We start from the raw sequence: 17,943 nt of genomic DNA on the forward strand, positions 1-17,943 counted from the left end.
ACTTTTTTACATGTCTTTGAACAAGAGGCTGGAAATGGCGATTTCAGACATTGAAACAGACGTGTTTAAAAAATTTGCGACACAACTAAGATTCGCTTCGGAATTGCTTTTGGCATCGCTTAAATGAGGAAACTTCATTTGTTCCACACTGCAAATTTCAGATTCTTGCAAGTTTTTGGCAATTTGTGACGTGGCTTGGAAAGCAAGACTGAACCTGGCAATTTTAACACACGGTTTTCAAAAGGTACTCTTCAGTGCTGAGTACCGATAGGAAATTGGTTTTGATACCGTTTAAATGAGAAAACTTTGCTCGTTTAAAGCTGCAAATACCAATTTTCTGTAGGATTCTTGCAATTTGCAAAATTACTTTGAAGGCAAGGTTGAACATGGCAATTTAACACAGTTTAACAGCGGCTTTTTAAAAAGTTGCCACGTAATTCTAAGACCCGATGAGAAATTTATTTTGGCACTGTTTAAATGGGAAAACTGTCGTTAGTCTTTTAAAGCTGCAAATTTAAAATTCCTGCAGGGTTTTGGCTATTTTTCGTTAGTTTGAACATGAGACAATTTGCACAAACACTCATAAAAACAAGTGTTTCTTATGCTGTTCGATTTTGGACATGATAGGTAAAACTCGAATAAAACACTTGAAAATGAGGAAAACACTAGAAAATTAAGTGACTGCTAGATTTGTAGTCGAGATTTGGCCAGTTGAAGGCTGAAAGTGTTGATAAAGTGGGCTTGATAGCAATTTTTTCTCAAAGCATTTCGTAACACTAATCTGGATAATAATTTGATGTTTCCATTAAATGACTCAATAATTACTTGCAATCTTTATCAGCCTTTTCATATTTTCCACGAATTGCTAATTGCTTGCCTAAATTCTACCACGGGATGAAATCTGGCAATTTTCTGTTAGACGCGGCAACATGCTGAGCTTTTTACCAGATCGATATACATGTGCTTTTGTCGGCCTTTCATGTCTCAACACGTCAGGACTTGCTTAATGTTGCATCATCCTTTCGGGTGGGCTTTTTGAGAAAAAAAATATCTTGCACTGTTGCCGTTTGGCGTGAAATAGCTCAAGATTGGCGGAAAGTTTTTTTTATACAAAAACAGCCCTGGAAATTAATACATTTATTTGAATTAATTTTACAAAAATTCTTTAAGGGATAATAATAAGGAAATATAATCTAGGAAAACACATACATTTACATAACAATAATGAAACATCCTTTAACCAGCCAAAAATCTGGAGTAAATCCTAGTTTACTAAAGTTAAGTAAGTATACATATAATATTAATGTTTTAAGATATTTTATGTAAACTACGCACAGTTTTACACGGTTTTGTTTTTGAAGTGACAAAGTTAACAGAGCCATTTAACACGAACTGTAAGCACATAATAGTTTGTACAAACCTACGAAAGGTCTACGCACGCATTGATTAATGCAATTGTACAGTGATAATCATAGTTTGTACAGGAAAATTGGCCCAATCTGGTCCCTTTACCGTTTTGCGGGCAATTTTGGATAAGGAAACAAGGCCTTGGTTTTAAATAGAGATATGTAGCTTAATATAATGGTAACAAATCGGGTGGTAGGTAGTTGGAGTCTAGAATTTGGTTTTTCCAAAAATGAAATTGCCGGGTTCGGATGGATTTTCCGACACGAAGAACTGCTTCCACAGCGACTTGAATTGCTCAAAATTCACCTCTTTCTGGCCCTGGAATGATTGAGGAAATTAGCTTAGATTTGGTGCAGATCTAAATGTGCTTTTCTACTCACGCCTGCCATTTTCTGGAACGCTTCGCGACATTCCTGGGCCTGCAGGCCGTAGCAGGAACAAACGCTGGTGAATTCTTCGATATCAATCGAACCGTCTCCACTAGCATCTTCCAGATCGAACATGAAACGCATGTAGTTGTTCTGCCATTCCAAAGCGTTTTCGGGATTTTTTGAGTAATCGTCCCACATTGAGGCCCATTCTTCGACACTCACCTAAAAGTTGATGGGGTCATTAGAAGATTTTTTGAGTGCTTATAAGCCAGTAATTAGAGGGTGTTTCCTTCTAAAATCAAAATGGGTTATTATATGGAAAACCCGACTGAACACGAGAAACATTCTCCATTCCAGCCGGGAATGGAATTTTATGCGCCAAAGTATCGGTCTTTTGGGGTCTTAAAGAAATGAAGAGTGTTGTCAAGATTTGCCTGAAAAACCGTGATGAACTTGGAAATTCTGCTTGTTCCATAAGGAAATATTTGTTCTATGTTTCACAAAAACGACCATCTGCCTCAATTTTCGAAGTGCGAATTTTTCAAATAGAGCTCACAAAGATATATTTTCAAAAATTTCCCAAAATCACTTTTCAGTCTAATTGGCACTGGAGCCTCATCTGTTAAATAGATCCGTCTCTGCTCTATATTAGGAAAAAATTATCACAATCTGCTTAGGACTTCTAAGGGCGAATTTTCAAAATACGGTATTAATACGGGTAAATAAAAATTCGAACATGTTTCCAGGTCTTTCTGCTGCTTTGCTTGGGAACTTGGGAATTTTGCGTATTTCAGTGAGCGATACTTGTTCTATGCTTAACAAAAAGAGTATTTTTCTATCTGCCTTAGTTTTCAAAGAGCAAATTTTTCCAAAAGAGCTTCAATTGCGACTTTGGCATGCGCATTTTCAAACATTTCCTAAAATAACTTCTCAGATTAACCGGCGTTGAGCAATAATCTGTTCAATAGAGTCGTGTTTGCTCTATATTGGAAAATAATTTCCACTCTCTATCTGCTTATGGCTTGTAAGGGCGAATTTTAAAAATTCAGTTTGCGCGGTTTCAAAAGCCACTTGAAGATGCGAATTTTCAAAAATTTCCCCATACACGTTTGCTGTTTCCACAACTTATCCCGGAAATTATCCCATTCAATAGACCGATGATTTCCTTACATTTAGCAAAAATAACAGTTTTCTATCTCTCTATGTTTTCTAAGAGCGAATTTTACAGGTATTTTCTAAGTACAGCATATCATTTAATAACGACTTTTAGATAAGAGTTTAACTAAAATTATTTAAAGTATTTTTGAGTTTCGTATGCGTTGCAACATCATCTATTGAATAGAACGATATTTGCTCTATATCAGGTTTTTCAACATTATCACATTTTTCAAGAATTTCTCCAGATTTCTGTGCAGTCTAGTGAACTTTGAAAATACCTCTATTCAATAGGGTAATATTTGCTCTATTTTTCGCAAAAGCTGCCTCAGATTTCGAAGGGCGAATTTTTCAAATATATCTTACAAAGATACATTTTCAAATATTTCCCAAAATCACTTTTCAGTCTAATTGGCATTGCAGACTCATCTGTTCAATAGATCCGTCTCTGCTCTATATTAAGAAAACATTTCATTACTCTATCTGCTTAGGACTTTTAAGGGCAAATTTTCAAAATACGGCTTGCGCTCAGTCAAGTGCGGCTTGAAGATGGGCATTTTCAAAAATGTTTCTTGCTCTCTGCTCTTTCCGCAACTTTGCAAATTATTCCATTCAATAGAGCGATTCTGTTCTTACATTTTGTAAAAATAACAGTTCTCTATCTCTCTAGGTTTTCTAAGACCGAATTTTTCAAGTATAGCTTAACATTTAATAGCGACTTTGAGATGCCCGTTTAAAAAAAATCCTCAAAGTTATTTTCGAGTTTCGTGTGCTTTGCAACATTATATGTTGAATAGAACGGTATTTGCTCTATAACAGGTGATAATTCCAGCTCTCTGTATGCTTAAGGCTTTTAAAGGCAAATTTTCAAAATTCAGACTGCGCCGTGTCAAGAGCGACTTAGAGACTCACATTTTTCAAGAATTTCTCCAGATTTCTTTGCAGTCTAGTGAACTTTGAAAATACCTCTATTAAATAGAGCGACATCTCTCTATACTGAGTAAAAACTACACTTCTGTATCTGCTTGAAGTTTCTGAGCTCGAAAACTTTCTGGCTTTCCTTTAGTTAAATGTAGTTACGATTTTGTCAGATTTTCCGACCTCAAAATGAGTAAACTTTGGGGCGCCATTAGAGGCAAATTACCTAAACTGGTCGCGCGAAGTTGGCCAAAAAACTTGCAAATAAATCACCTTTTAATCGCTTTCTTCGACTGGTTTCCTTCGCTGCCGCTGTGGAGTTCATTCGGCCACAACTATTGGGTTTTGTGATAAATGCACTGAATTCTGTCAAAAAAGGATAAATGGATAATTTTCCATTTGGAAACTGTGCTCTGGCCGAAATTAACATAAGGAAACCTATTGAGGAAAGTTTCACTCTGGCTACGACTTGAATTCGGGTTATTTCGTGTGAACACGATTTGCATATGGGATAAGTGCATTTAGGTGACGAGAACTACTGGGAAATTAAGTCGAAAATTCCAACTTTAAAGGGCCATATTTTGATGATTTTCCGGCCACACTTTCTAGCAATTCTTTCGCATAAAATACTAACGATTTTAGATTTAAACTGGCAGCCCTTGAACTAACCGGGGGGTGGTTTCCTTGTCGCAATTTTATTTGCACGCAAATTCAGCCCGATGTTGATAAAGTTGATTAACGACCGCACGGCTAATGGCAGGTATTGTAGTCGGAATTATTGCTTTGCCTGCCATATGCAGGCATTTTCCAAGTGCGTTCAATTTAGCCAAAATCAATGTGAAACCAATCGAGAAAACCGCTAAAACTGAGTTTTTCCGGCCCGTAGGCCTAGGTGGAAATAAATGTATTGCTGACGTTTCGCAAACAGGCGTGGCTGGCATCTTCAGAGGTAGAGTCTTTCTGAAAGCCACTGTATACGACAATGAACAGTTTCAGCGATTAATGCGGGCGATTTTCCCTGCACCCGTGCGTTTTAATTAAGCTAAGTGGTGAATTTTTCGTTGGTTTGTGTAGTTTTTTTACGCTGACTGGAAATGTGCTCGGGACATTTACAAATTGTGTCCTTTATCAATCCCATTAGCGGTAAAGGGAACTTTTCCCGTTTAATTGGGCGATATTGCACACTCTCCTGTTCTGTTCAAAATGCCTGAAGTTTTGCCATTTCTTTATGCCAAAAAGCCAGACATTTTTAACTTTTAGCGCCTTATTTTGCCTAAGTGAGTTGAAGCTCACCGCGCCGTCTCTAATTATCTGGAGACCCCACGTTTAGTTTATCTTCTAACCTCAATTTATAAATTTCAATATAAAATTTCAAAGGTTATATTTAATAATTAAGCGTAGGGATTTTTGATGCAGCAGGCAACCGACCATTTTAAGCGGCCACGATCTTTAACCGACGATATAGGGATTGTAGTATACAGAGGCGCTTTGATAATAAAAAAAACTTGTGTGAGTTGCAACTGTGTGCGCCATCTTTCGACTGGCCGTCTCACTCACTTGACCGTCTTGATTGAAATCAGCCCTGGATCTCAACCCTTCCCAAATCAGGATCATGCTGTCGAATGTCTTTTGATACTGGGGACTTCCCTGTTGCCATCCTCGCAAGGAGCAAATTTTCTAAAAAACAACGCATTTAATAAGCTTTTTCCTAGATTATGAAGCAAAAAATCGAGAGCTAAGCTGGAATAGTTAGTTTTCTTACCTCAATAGCCAGCTCGAAGTCTTTCCTGTCGATGGTGCCGCTTTGGTTCACATCTGAAACAGCAAAATCGTTTTTATGCCGGTATAATACTACGTAGTTTTCCCCGATTTATTGGCCAAATACTGAGAGCAATTATTGAAGGTCACCAGGCATGAGTGTGAAGCGTGAAATTGTACAATTACTGTAATTTTCGAAAATTTTCCAGAAATTTTGGGATTATTTATTATATTTATATTATGACGATGTTGGCAAGAAATCAGGTTTTTTTCTTTGTATTTTCTCTCAGATGGTGAATAGCTGTGTCGTATGCAATACGTTCAGCAAATTAATAAGGAAAATTAGTTGCTTCTCTGATGGCATAAGCAATTTGTTGGCCAATAAATAGGGAAAAAGTTCCTAGTGTATAATACCGACATTAGTGTTTATTTTTTTTGTGGAAAATTCCTGCCTAATCCGCTACTGAATGGGGCTTTTAAGGGTTAGCATGCAAAGCACAAGAGCGTTTTCTTTGTTGGAAACATCGCATAATGCGAGTTGTTTCTGTGGGAAAATGGGCGATTTATAAGGGAAATATTTTACTGTCCGAGGCCCATTTCACATGCGGGTGACAGATTTTTCAACATTTTCAGCTCCCGATCGGCAAAGCCACTGTTAATTTGCCCAAAGCGAAAAGTGAAAAACGGTACCATTCCGGTAAGAAAACTGGGAAATTTCAATTTCTCAATAAATAACTGGCATTTTCCAAGTGAACCTCGTCAAGTTTGCCCCACATTTTCAGCCAAATTTATGATAGGTCTCCCGGGGGGTGATTTAGCTGGGAATAAAAGCACGTTTAATTCGTAGTAAAATGCCCATTTTGCGACTGGGAACTTTAAAGTTTGCCAGTGAAAATGTGGAAAAATAAATCCCCTTGTTAGTAAGATGACAAAAATGGGTCGCAATATCGCCAGACATAATCTCGTAAACTCGATTTATATCCCTAGTGGAAAACGCTGTGTTGGGGATGAGTTGGGAAACGACTCTATAAATCCTTAATTTTGAAGGAAAATTGATTAATTTCGCTACAGAAGTGCGCCCATTATTTTCTTATCACTTTAATATGTTTCATGGCTCTTCCTTAAGGTCGTTGATGGGACGACGCCCATCAAACGGATTATTAAAAATGTGTTGAAAACCCTTGGTTTCAGGGTCACATTTCGTACTTGGCCGATCGAGTAGTAAATATTTAATTCCAATATATTGATTGTACCCCAAAAAAATATCTTTCTCCTCGTTTATTTATTTCGCCTCGCCTGCCACTGCAAGGATGTCCTCAGAGCGCAGTGGAGAAAGTTTTCGGTAATTTTGCCAAATCTAACTTACTCAGCAAAAACACGTATTTTCAAAAATTCGCTTAATTTGCTTAGGATTCTGCTGAACATTTGAACTGTTTGATCAATAGAGTCCCGTTTTTTCTATTTTTGGTAAAAATTTAAACTTTCTAAGGGCGTCTAATGCGAATTTTACCTACAGAGCTTGCAGGGTTCTAGTAGCACCTTTGCGATTTGCATGCGTACTTAAAAAAAGTCACTTTTGAGTCCAATGGCCATTGCAATAGCAGGACTTTTCTAGCGCCATGTTTGCGCTATATTTGGAGAAAATTTTAGGTCTCCATCTGCCTAGATTTTTTGAGTAGAGCCTGCACAGTTTTAGGATGCAATAGCGGTTTTCGCACTTTTATCCTTAAAAAAAGTTACTAAAATCACCTTAATGCTTAGTGGGTTTTTTGATTGAACCTTGTTAGCTAGAGCAAGTCTTGCTCGATGTTGGGTAAAAATTGCAGCTCTTTATCTGCATAGAGCGGCTAAGGGTGAGTTATGAATCGGAGGTTGCGTTGTTTAATAGCGGCCGGCACGCATTTTCAAAAAATTGCTTAAATTGGAGTTGAATCTATTGGGGATTATAAATCTGCCAGTTCAATAGATCCATATTTGCTCTATGTTCTCCTTAAATGGTTCTCTTCTATGCTCACAGTGTCTAAGGGTAATTTTTAAAAGTAGAGACCACACAGGGTTAATGGCGTTTCAAAATGCGCTTTCAAAAATTCACTAAACTGGCACTGGCAAAAACTGGCAATTTTAATTACATCTGTTAAATAGAACTGAACTGTTGGACGATAGAACCATGTTTCTCTATATTGGGTAGAAGCTGCAGCTCTATGTGTTTAGAGCTTCTATGGAACACGTTTGCCAGTTTCAGAAATCGCCCAGAAAACTTTGCGCTTTTTACATTTGAATAGAGTGATAGTTGCTCTATATTACATGCAAGTTACAGTTCGCTGTTCGATTAAGGTCTAAGGGCGATTTTTTACATTAAAACTTGCACAGATTTAACAGCGGCTATGAAAATTCAAAATCAAAAATACGGAAATCGAATTCTCTATATTAGGTATAAATCACAGCTTTGTCTAATTAGAGCTCCTTAGAAAATTTTTTGCATATTGGTGGTGCACAGATTTAGCCGCGGCTTCAAGAGGCGCATTTTTAAAAATTTCCAAAAATCTTCCTGCCACCTAAACAACTTTGTATTTACTCTTTTCCAGTAGAGCCATATGTGCCCTATGTTTAGGAAGCAACTACTTAGCTCTATCTGATTAGAGCCTCAAAGCGCGAATAGAGCCTGCACGATTTTAAAAGAACTTTTCAAATGAGCATATTGAAATTTTTTTTCAACCACACTAAAGCCTATTCGACGTTCTGATTTCTGCTAATTCGCTAGATTCAACAGGGGCCTCAACAAGCGCATTTTAAAAAAATTGCAAAAATCATCACCCAGCTTAGGAAACTTTCGAGTTTCATTTTTCAACTAGAGCCATATGTACTCTATGTTTTCAAAAAACTACTGAGCTCTATCTGGTTAGAGCTTCAGAGCGTGAATTTTTGAAATAAGGCCTGCAAACTTGCAACAGTTGCTTCATAGTTAAACTATCTTTGCTGGTTGATCAAAGGCTGCAAGTTTGCTAACTCTTGTTTAATTTACTCACCGAAAAACACATGGAACACATAGAGAAGTTTCTTCTTCCTGAAGTCTGAGATGGACATGTTTGCTAGTCGATTCTGGAAAATAATCACAAGTTACTCTACTACACAGTGATTTGAGGAAATGAGGAAATTTGTTGTTAAAAGCAGGAAATTTCGACAAACTGAAGCAACAATTTAGGCACATTGAGCGACACATACGTACCCCAACAAATAGGTTTCTAGGTATAACGCGCGACATCATTTCACGCAGAATGGCTTTTCCATAATTCAACGTCTCCATTGCCGGCAATGGACAGCCAATTTGACTGTTCAGTAGTCCTAAAAGAGAAACATTTAACACATAAAACACAAAGCAACAGACAACAGTTAGGCGTACTAGACACAAACATTAGGTTCAAATCGTTCAATCTCATTTCTTGGTCAAGGAAATTGCTCACCAAACCAGCTTTAGCAGTATACAATTTTTAACAATAAAGACGCAATTCGATTTCCGCTGAAAATAACAATCATAAAACTTTGTCTTTGTCAATTTCCCCATTTGCTCGTTAGGATCCGTTTTTCCATGAGCCGCATTATCGGCGCGCTAACGCTTTAAATCAGGGAAACTTAAGCTGGATCCAGAAATATGTTGCCAGAACTCGAACAGGAAAATCTCCAGGTTTTTATAGATTAGCATTACACCTTGGCGGGCTCTTTCCATTGCGCGACAAATTAGACTGTTGGGCAAAAAACGAGTTTCCCTTTAGGCCCATAAATCTCCACTGTTTTAATGGATTTTACCTGGATTAGAACGGAAGTCGGTTGTGTTTTTTATTTTTTTTTTCAGTGAGGGCAGACGCTTTATTTGGTGTATTCAGCTAAAATTACTAAGCTTGATCGGCTCAGAACGGGAAAGGGCAAATTTTTCACATAGTCTCAAATGATGAGATTGAGATGCATGCTTTAAAAAAATTTTGCCCAACTTTGCTCTATATTGGGTAATAATTTCAGCTCACTATCTGCTCAGATCTTAGATGGGAGAATTTTCAAAGTAAATTCTTCACAGTTTTAAGTGCCTGTGTTTTTTAAGTGCCTGTTTTAAGCCCCTTAATGTGAGATGCACTTTAAAAACAAAATTAAAAAATATCTAAAAGTTTTAGTCGACATTACACCAACCAGTGTTGAATAGAGCCATATTTGCTTTACGTTTAAGGAAAAATTAGCCGACTTAGGACGTCCAAGGGATAATTTTTCAAATAGAGCCTACATATTTTCAACAAAGGTTTTGTGATGCGCATTTTCAAAAATTTTTAAAAATTGTTTTTGATCTTAGTGGATACTCTCGTTCAGCCAGTTCAATAACGCGAGCTTCGCTCTATATTTAGTAAAAACTCCAATTTGTTATCTGCTGAAGGTTTTAGAGCGCTAATTTTTCCAATTGAGCCTGTGTATAGTTCAACAGCGGTTTCGAGAAAATTGGAAAACTCTATCAAAAAGTTAGTAGACATTCTAATTTCGCCTGCTGAAAACATACATATTTTTTTAATTTTTTTTTAAATTTTCAAAAATTGTTAAAAATTACTCTTGAGCTCAGTCTACAATACAACTGCAACTGTTCAAGCGAGCCATATTTGCTCTATATACGATGAAAATATCAGCTTAGTGTCCGCTTAGGACTTTTTAGGGAAATTTTTTAAAATAAAACCTCCACCGTTTTAACAGCAGCTTTGAGATGCGCATAGTCGAAAATTTTCAAAGTCGTTCTGCAGTTTACTTGGCATTCAAACTTCTCCTATTCAATTACGGCATATTTGCTCTATGTTCGTTCAAAATTTCTGGCCTCTATCTGCCTCGGTGCTCTAAGGGCGAATTTTAAAAATAGGGCTTGCCCAGTTGTAGCGTCATTTTCAAAAATGTCCACAAGTTACCCCGGAGTCAAATGAACAATCCAATGGCCTATTCAATAGAGCCATGTTTGCTCTATTTTCAGAAGAAATTTAAGCTTTATATCTCTGAAGTTTTTCAAATGGCGTCCTTTTTAAACAGAGTCTTGCAAAAATTGAAGTGAATAAAATTAACAAAATTTTGACCTTTTGCACAGGGTTCGGTTTAGGAACTTGCTGTCTTTGTAAGTTTAGTGCCATTCGGAAACCGTCCGAAGCAAACTAGTTACAGGAAATAAGCCAATAAAACAGCAGGCAACCGGCGACGTTTCCTCCAACTATAAAGACGGGCATTATAACTCTAAGCTCCGATTTTGTATTTAGATCGCCCTGCTTTAGTTATCAAATTTAATTTCGTTCTTTTAAGGCCCTCGCCCGAGACCAGACCCGCTTACTCTTTAATTACTTTCAGTTTCGGGTAATTGTAGTCTTCTGTCGAAATATGCCGAAAATAGAATGGTCTAAAAGCATTTCTTTTCAGTCAGCTTCGTCTCGAAACTCGGGAAAATTGAAGCTTAAATCGCGTCAGCCTCTAGAAGACCGTAAAACGCTTGTAAATTCTGTGGATGTTAAAATTCTGTAGTTCACTGTCGTCCGGTCGTCGTCCAATGCTTTTATTTCTCTTTTCCGGCAAAACTGGTTGTCTTATCGCACGTCTACACTTCGGAATACTGAAGAGCCGAGTAATGTTCACTCTACGAGTCGCTTTCGAATTGAATGTTTGATAGCGTATAAAGGTTGATATTAAAGCGAAGATTTACTGCTGAGTAAATTAAAGACGAAAAACAGACGAAACATTGTTAGAGATGGGCTTTAATGGGGTGAATACGATCGGGGTTAGTCTCCACTTGCATACCAGAAGAGTTCCGACTTTAACACCCCGCTTTAGGTTTGCCCACTTCTCCATTTTTTTCGTGCTGAAAATCAAGAAAATATTGCAATTAGCAACAGTGGGGAAAAGGTTCCACCCCTTTTTTAGTCAAATAAAATATGAATTTTCCGATATGTGAGGGCACGAATGCCCTAATCACGTTCCACTTTAATGGCAAAGAATATTTGATGTGAAAGCCTTCATCAGTGGAGAGAGGCAAGTAATCCGATTTTTTTCAAATTTCACTCTCTACTTCGTAATCCCCATTCTCGCTTTAACTGCCAGCTTTACCAGCACCGGGAAAAACGAAGTTTAATAAAGTTAATTAAATCCTTAATTTAGTATCCTCACTATGGGAATAACATATGATTTGACCTAGTTGGGGCGTATTTTCGCGTCTATTTCTGGCACGTTTTCATTACGATATGGAAATTTACACTAAGGTTTCCCACCGAGCTCCGAACGGTTCAAGTTTCTCGCTTAATAGCCGAGAAATAGGAGCTCTATTTGTCGACCGATTCAATGCTCAATTCTTTTGCATCTGATGTTTGCCACTGATTTCAGTTGCTTTGGTCCGGCTCTATTAGAGATTTATTATATAACAGTTTGCTCTATATTTGTTCAAAGTGTCACTGCGATTGTTGATTGTTTAGGATGTTGTTTTGATTGTTTGGGATTTTTCAATTTGCGCTGTTTTTCAGAAATTACTTACTCGAATACACGACATGTATTCAGCTACTATTTCAGATATTCAATAGAGAATGGGTTTTACCTATGTTTTACAAAAGTTTCATTGCACTCAGTGCTTTTGGTGATTTTGGTGGTCACCGTAAATTTTGCAGACTGTTTTGAAGAAGAGAACTAGCGTCATTAATGGATGTAAACCGCAATAGAGAAAACTGCGCTCTACATTTGCTCAAAGTTTCATTAGGATACGTGCTTTTACTGAGTTTCTAGGAATTTTCGAACGTTTGTCTTAAACTTTACCTTTTGAGGACTATTCTAAAGAAGAGCGGTACTCAAAATTAGTGATTGTGACTAACTTGCTATTTACGCCGTTCAATAGCGCAAACTTTTGGCAATATTTTTCGAACGTTTCAATGCGATCGGTTATTTTTCTGATTTTACAGGTATTTTTGAATTTCCTATTGCTAATTCATTTGTCTTTTCTTCTTGTTGTCATTCTTTGTTTTGAAGAACTGCGTTCCTCTAAAGTGGCAACTGTGTCTAAATCACAATTTGCTTCAATGAATAGAACCCACTTTGCTCTACATTTTGCTAAAGTGCGATTGATAGATTTTCTGATTTTATTCGAATTTTTCAATTTACATGTGTCAGCTTCAGTTAGTCCTAAACGTCTCACTTTGCGGACTGTTTTAAAGATGAGTGTTACTCAGAAACCATAATTGTCACTAAAGCTAAGATTTTCAGTCAATATAGAAGACCTCTCGGTACATTTGCTCAAAGTTTCAATGCGGTCGGTGCTTTGGCAAAAGCTGCAGGAATTTTTAAATTTCCCGAGTCCTGTCTGTTCTCAAATTTGCATAGTGTTTTTTTAACGATCGTTCCTACAAATGAGGTTTAGCTACCATAGTTCCATCTCTTCCACTATATAGCGCATACTTTCGTCTATGTTTGCCAGTAGTTTAAATACGATTAGTGTATCTGCTGATTTTTCACGAATTTTTTAAGTGCCAGTTTCCCACTGTGTGTTTGACATAAGCCTTGAACTTTGCACATTGTTCTAAAGAAGAGCGGAAGTCAAAAACAGGAATTGTGGCCAAGTTTACATTTTCACCAATAAATCGAGAAAACTTTTCTTTAAATTTGCTCCAACTTGCTCTGCGATCACTTATTTCGTGGACTTTCCAGGAATTTTTCGGATTTGTTGCCAGATCGTGACTGTCTGAAACTTGAAATCTGAAAATTGTCAGCTATCATATTTCCATCTCTTCCACTAAATAGCGCATACTTTCGTCTATGTTTGCGAGTAGTTTAAATGCGATTGATGCATCTGCTGATTTTCCACGATTTTGTTAGTTGCCAGTTTCCACTGTGTGTTTGTCATAAAATTCGCACTTTGCGCATTGCTCTAAAGAAGAGCGACAGTCAAAAACAGGAATTGCGATCAAGTTTACATTTTCACCAATAAATCGTGAAAACTTTTCTCTATATTTGCTGCGACTTTCTCTGCGGTCATTACTTTCGTGGACTTTCCAGGAATTTTTCGAATTTGTTGCCAGCTCGTGATTGTGTGAAACTTAGCGTTTCGCAGGCTGTATTGAAAAAGAGTCTGGCTTGAAATGAAGATCGTTGACAATTTTTCTGTTTTCTCTAGTGAATAGTGCATACTTTCGTCTACGATGTGAAATTTTTAAATGCGATGGGTGTTTTACCGAATTTTACAGGATTTTTTAGAAACTGTTGCTGCAAATACGTTTGTCTTAAAACTTGGCACTTTGAAGACTGTTTTAAAGAGGGGCGTTTCTCAAAAGCGGTAGTTGTTCAAGTCAGTAGCGCAAAGTTCGTTCTATAATTTCTAAAAGTTTCATCACGATATGTGCTTTTGCAGAGTTTCCAGGAATTTTCAATTGGCTGTTGTCCGATCCTGCCTGTACCAAACTTAGCACTTTGCATACTGTTTTAAAAAAGAAAAGAGCACTGATGGAAATAAGATACAGAAACAGTCAAGAGCGCACACTTTCCTTTATATTTGTGGAAAGTTTCAATACGATTGGGGGTTTTGCTGATTTTCCAGGAATTTTTGAATTTGCATTTCCCAGCTCGTTTTGGTCTTTAACCTCCCACTTTGCGGACTGTTCTAAAGAAGAGCGTTACTTATATAAGAAAAATTTTGAGCAACCTTCATTTATGTCAATCCCTAGTGAGGATTTTAGCTCTCTTTTTCTGGAAACTTTTACTGTTATCGGTTCCTTTAGCGATCTTTCGGAAATTTTTGAATTTGCTGTTGCAAAATCGTTGGTTTTAAACTTCCCACTTGCAAAACGTTTTAAAGAAGAGCGTAAGTGAAAAAGTGCGTTTGTGACCAAGTTGCCATTTACTCCATTCTATAGAGTACACTTTGCTCTATATTTGCGCACAGTTTCAGTGCGATAGATGGTTTTGATAATTTTTGAGGAATTTTTGCATTTGAAGTTGCCAGCTAGAGTCTGTCCTAAACTTTGCACCTTTTTTCAGGCTGTTGTAAAAAAAGCAGAACTCAAAAAAGGTATTAAAATGCCCATGTCAATTTACCGCATTTGATTGGTTCTTTTGGTGATTTTCCAGAAATTTTTGCAATTGCAATTGGCAACTAGTTTGCATTTTGCCGACTTTTTAACAATTTTCCGACATTAATTGCTCATTAACGCCACTTTTCTGCTCAGGCTTTATCAGAATTGCCCAAACTCTCAAGGAACAGAGCTAAAAGTTAATGAGTTGAGACAAAATTATTGCCCTAATCCTTAAAAAACTTCAACTTTAAAAATGTAATGCACCTGAAGTGATTAGCAGTCGGAATTGGCCAATTTTTACTACAAAGTCATGCTCTTAGGGAGTAGCGATGGCCCTAAAACCCTGAAATTTTAATTTCCATTAACTAGATGTGGGGATTCAAGTAGTATTTTGTCATATTTCACCAAAAATTTGACTGTCATTTTAACGGTGCATCGGGATTTGGTTCATCATTAGTCATCGCACGTTTATAAAGCTTTCCAGCACCGAAAACAGTCACAACACAGAGTGGGAAACGTTCATTAATCACTTTTCCAAAGTGTCTGGAATGAAGCGTTGCATTCAAGAGATGGAGGATAATTAAATGTAATTGACTTCAGGTGTTTGCGTTGAATCGCTGCCACTGAGAATCCCATCTGGTTTGTTTCCATTTAAACCTTCGATTTTTCGCTTTGAATGCATCAAAATATGGCTTTCCTTGGGAAGTTAATAAGGCTCTATCAATATGCGGGGGCAAATGTTGGCCTGTCAATCGGTAAAAAAGGTATTTTTTGTGAGATATCGTCCGTTTCACATTTGTAGCGATAAAATCGCGAAAGGGTTGCAATTTTTCCGTTTCCCAAAAACGAACGAAACGAAAACGAATCAGACACGAGGCGGATATTTCCCTTAAGTGGTTTCCCATTGATAAATGTCGAGTTGAATTGCTTGCTTGCAGTTCAAACTGGAACTATTTTTTAGCTTTTAAATTAAAATCATCATTTGATCGCTGGCAATTTTGGGAAATCTGACAAACTTTTTTGGTCTTCGAAGGCATCGTTAAATCGAGTCACTTGCGGCCAGTAAAACTAAAGAGAAAAACCAAATAGTTACGGAAAAACGACCAGTAAAACTAATGGCAGTTTATTTTATGAGGCATCAACGCGGATTGACCCCAGAAAAAAATCATAAAGTCGTCCAAATTGGCTGCCCAAAAAAATGAGACCTCTTGACTGAATTTTATTGTGTATTTAGCTTTACTGCTTGCCGTTAATTTTGCCTTTAGCCTTTTATTGGCAAACATGCAAAAGCCTGCGATGTCCTCGCAGATAATTATTAAATTCCGCTTGAAATGCCGCCCAAATCTGAGTGTGGGAATATTCAATTTGGAAAAATAAATTAGAAACGGTGCCAGTTTAATCAAGGGTGACAAGATTTCCCTTCGGGACGCGAATATATCTGTGGATCTCTCTGGGAAAGACGGCGCCAGAGTAGAGAAATTCCACATAACCGACTTTCTTTCGCAATTTTATAAATTGCATGTCCTTGCGGCAAATAGGGCAATACCCTCGTATATAGTGCATATCAGAGAGAGACTGCCCGATATCCATGACAACCAGTGGGTTGCACCCACTCAAACCCACTTACGTGCTTTGACAGTCTGTGTTTTTTCGGTTACCGGGTTTAGTCGATGTTAAGTTTCGGCTAATATCTGGAAATAAATGCACTGGACATAGAGGCCGATTGACGCCAGTGAATATTGCAGATATATTTGAAAGCCGATCTGGATAAGGGCCAAAATGGATTTGACATGTTGACAAAGGGCAGGAAATCAGCCTTTGGCGCGCTTTTAGCCGCATAGTCATCACTGTGCTGGGGGGAATCGTTAAAAATAATGAGTTTAATATTATTTGGATTCTAGCTCGTTAACGCTGGTTTTAATAGAAGCCCCATTTACATTGAAACCATTCATTCTTCGGGCGTTTACTAAACTGTACTGTTTGGGCATTGTTTGCCCTGCTTGATTGAAGGCCATTTTCAACGTCTTTGGAGAAATTTAGGCAACATTTTCTTTGCTTTAAGGGCTGCATAAAAAACGCATCCAAAGTACATAACAAATTACCTTCTATGGGTTTTTAGCCAATAACTAGGTTTTTTTTCAAGGACCATTTAGGCCTAAACGCACCTTCGACAGTAGGCCTGGGTAACACTGTGTTGGGTTGTGCTATTGAGTTGTTCCCGTTCTCTGAGTTAATGCGTTTTAACTCATTGGTGATAACTCATGGCAAGTCGACGAGTTTTTTTGGAAAGTTTTAAATAATCACGTGTGCGCCACGTGAAAGGCAAGAGTCCACTCTCTAACTCCAGAAAACTTAATTTGAATAACTCGACAAAAACAAATTTTTAAATATTCCTCAAATGTTGCCAACTCGTTCGCGGAAACACGTTTCTACAAAACAAAGCATCAAATGATGAATATTTTGCAACGACTTGATAGAAACAAATTAGTTCTGGCAATGTTGCAGGATTTTTCGCAATATTCCCGGTAGATGTTGCACGGCAGCAAACTCTGCAAAGGCGACCGTCAAAATTAAGTTTTGCTTCAATCCTTTTGAAAAAGTCTATTCTATAGAGGCTGCAAAGCTCAATTTAGGAAACCCGACAGTTAGAATTTTCGACAATTTTTTTAAATACTTTTAGAAATTTTCCAACTTGTTTCAGAAAAAAGGTTCTACGAAATAAATCGTTAACCGAAGAAACTTTTGCAAAGACTCGTTAGAGGCAAACCAGCTCTATTAATGTTGCCAAGTCTATTAAAAAAATACAATTACAGGATTTTTCCTGGAACCGAAATTTGCAGGAATTCTGCAACCGAAATTTCAAAGTTAAGCTACGCCGTCACCCTTAAAGCGACAACAGCAATTTTCGCTCAGTTTTAAGGACAAAAGTTCACTCCATAAATCCGGAAATTTTAATTTTGATAATCCAAAAATCCGAATTTTGGCGAGTTTTTTTAATAGGAACTTGTAAAAGGTTGTCAACTTTCTCCAGAAAAAAAGTTTCTACGAAACAAGGTATCAGACTAGGAATATTTCACAACGACTTCTTGAAGACACAATAGCCATATAAATGTTGCCACGTCTATGAAGAAACTATAATTGCACGATTTTAAACGCCATTCGCGATAAAGGCGTTGTAGGGCAGCGAGTTCTGCAAGAGGACACTCAAAGGTCTGTTAGGCCTCCACCCTTAAAACCACAAGAACGACTTTTGTCCCGTTTTAAAGGCAGCAGTCGACTTTGAA

General features: G+C 37.5%; 1 protein-coding gene across 3 annotated transcripts in view; it reads right to left on the reverse strand.

Moving 5' to 3' along the window:
• Positions 1 to 1,122: 1,122 nt before the first annotated feature.
• LOC109535977 (calexcitin-1) overlaps positions 1,123 to 17,943 on the reverse strand; it is a 43,283-nt gene continuing 26,462 nt past the window's right edge. The window contains exons 2-7 of one of the 3 annotated variants that reach the window (XM_048667563.1): positions 8,836 to 8,951; positions 8,636 to 8,708; positions 5,614 to 5,666; positions 5,409 to 5,528; positions 1,788 to 2,000; positions 1,123 to 1,725 (exon numbers count right to left, since the gene is read on the reverse strand). In XM_048667563.1, the coding sequence (XP_048523520.1) occupies positions 1,615 to 1,725; positions 1,788 to 2,000; positions 5,409 to 5,528; positions 5,614 to 5,666; positions 8,636 to 8,708; positions 8,836 to 8,913 (648 nt within the window). In that variant the 5' untranslated portion in view covers positions 8,914 to 8,951 and the 3' untranslated portion in view covers positions 1,123 to 1,614. Of the gene's footprint in view, positions 1,726 to 1,787; positions 2,001 to 5,408; positions 5,529 to 5,613; positions 5,667 to 8,635; positions 8,709 to 8,835; positions 8,952 to 11,411; positions 11,473 to 17,943 lie in introns of those variants that run through there. The other 2 variants (XM_048667565.1, XM_048667569.1) reach the window with 2 other exon arrangements.

The sequence above is a fragment of the Dendroctonus ponderosae genome, unplaced genomic scaffold, assembly GCF_020466585.1.
Source record: "Dendroctonus ponderosae isolate FM_Combo_2020 unplaced genomic scaffold, Dpon_F_20191213v2 Dpon_F_20191213_1, whole genome shotgun sequence".
NCBI lineage: Eukaryota > Metazoa > Arthropoda > Insecta > Coleoptera > Curculionidae > Dendroctonus > Dendroctonus ponderosae.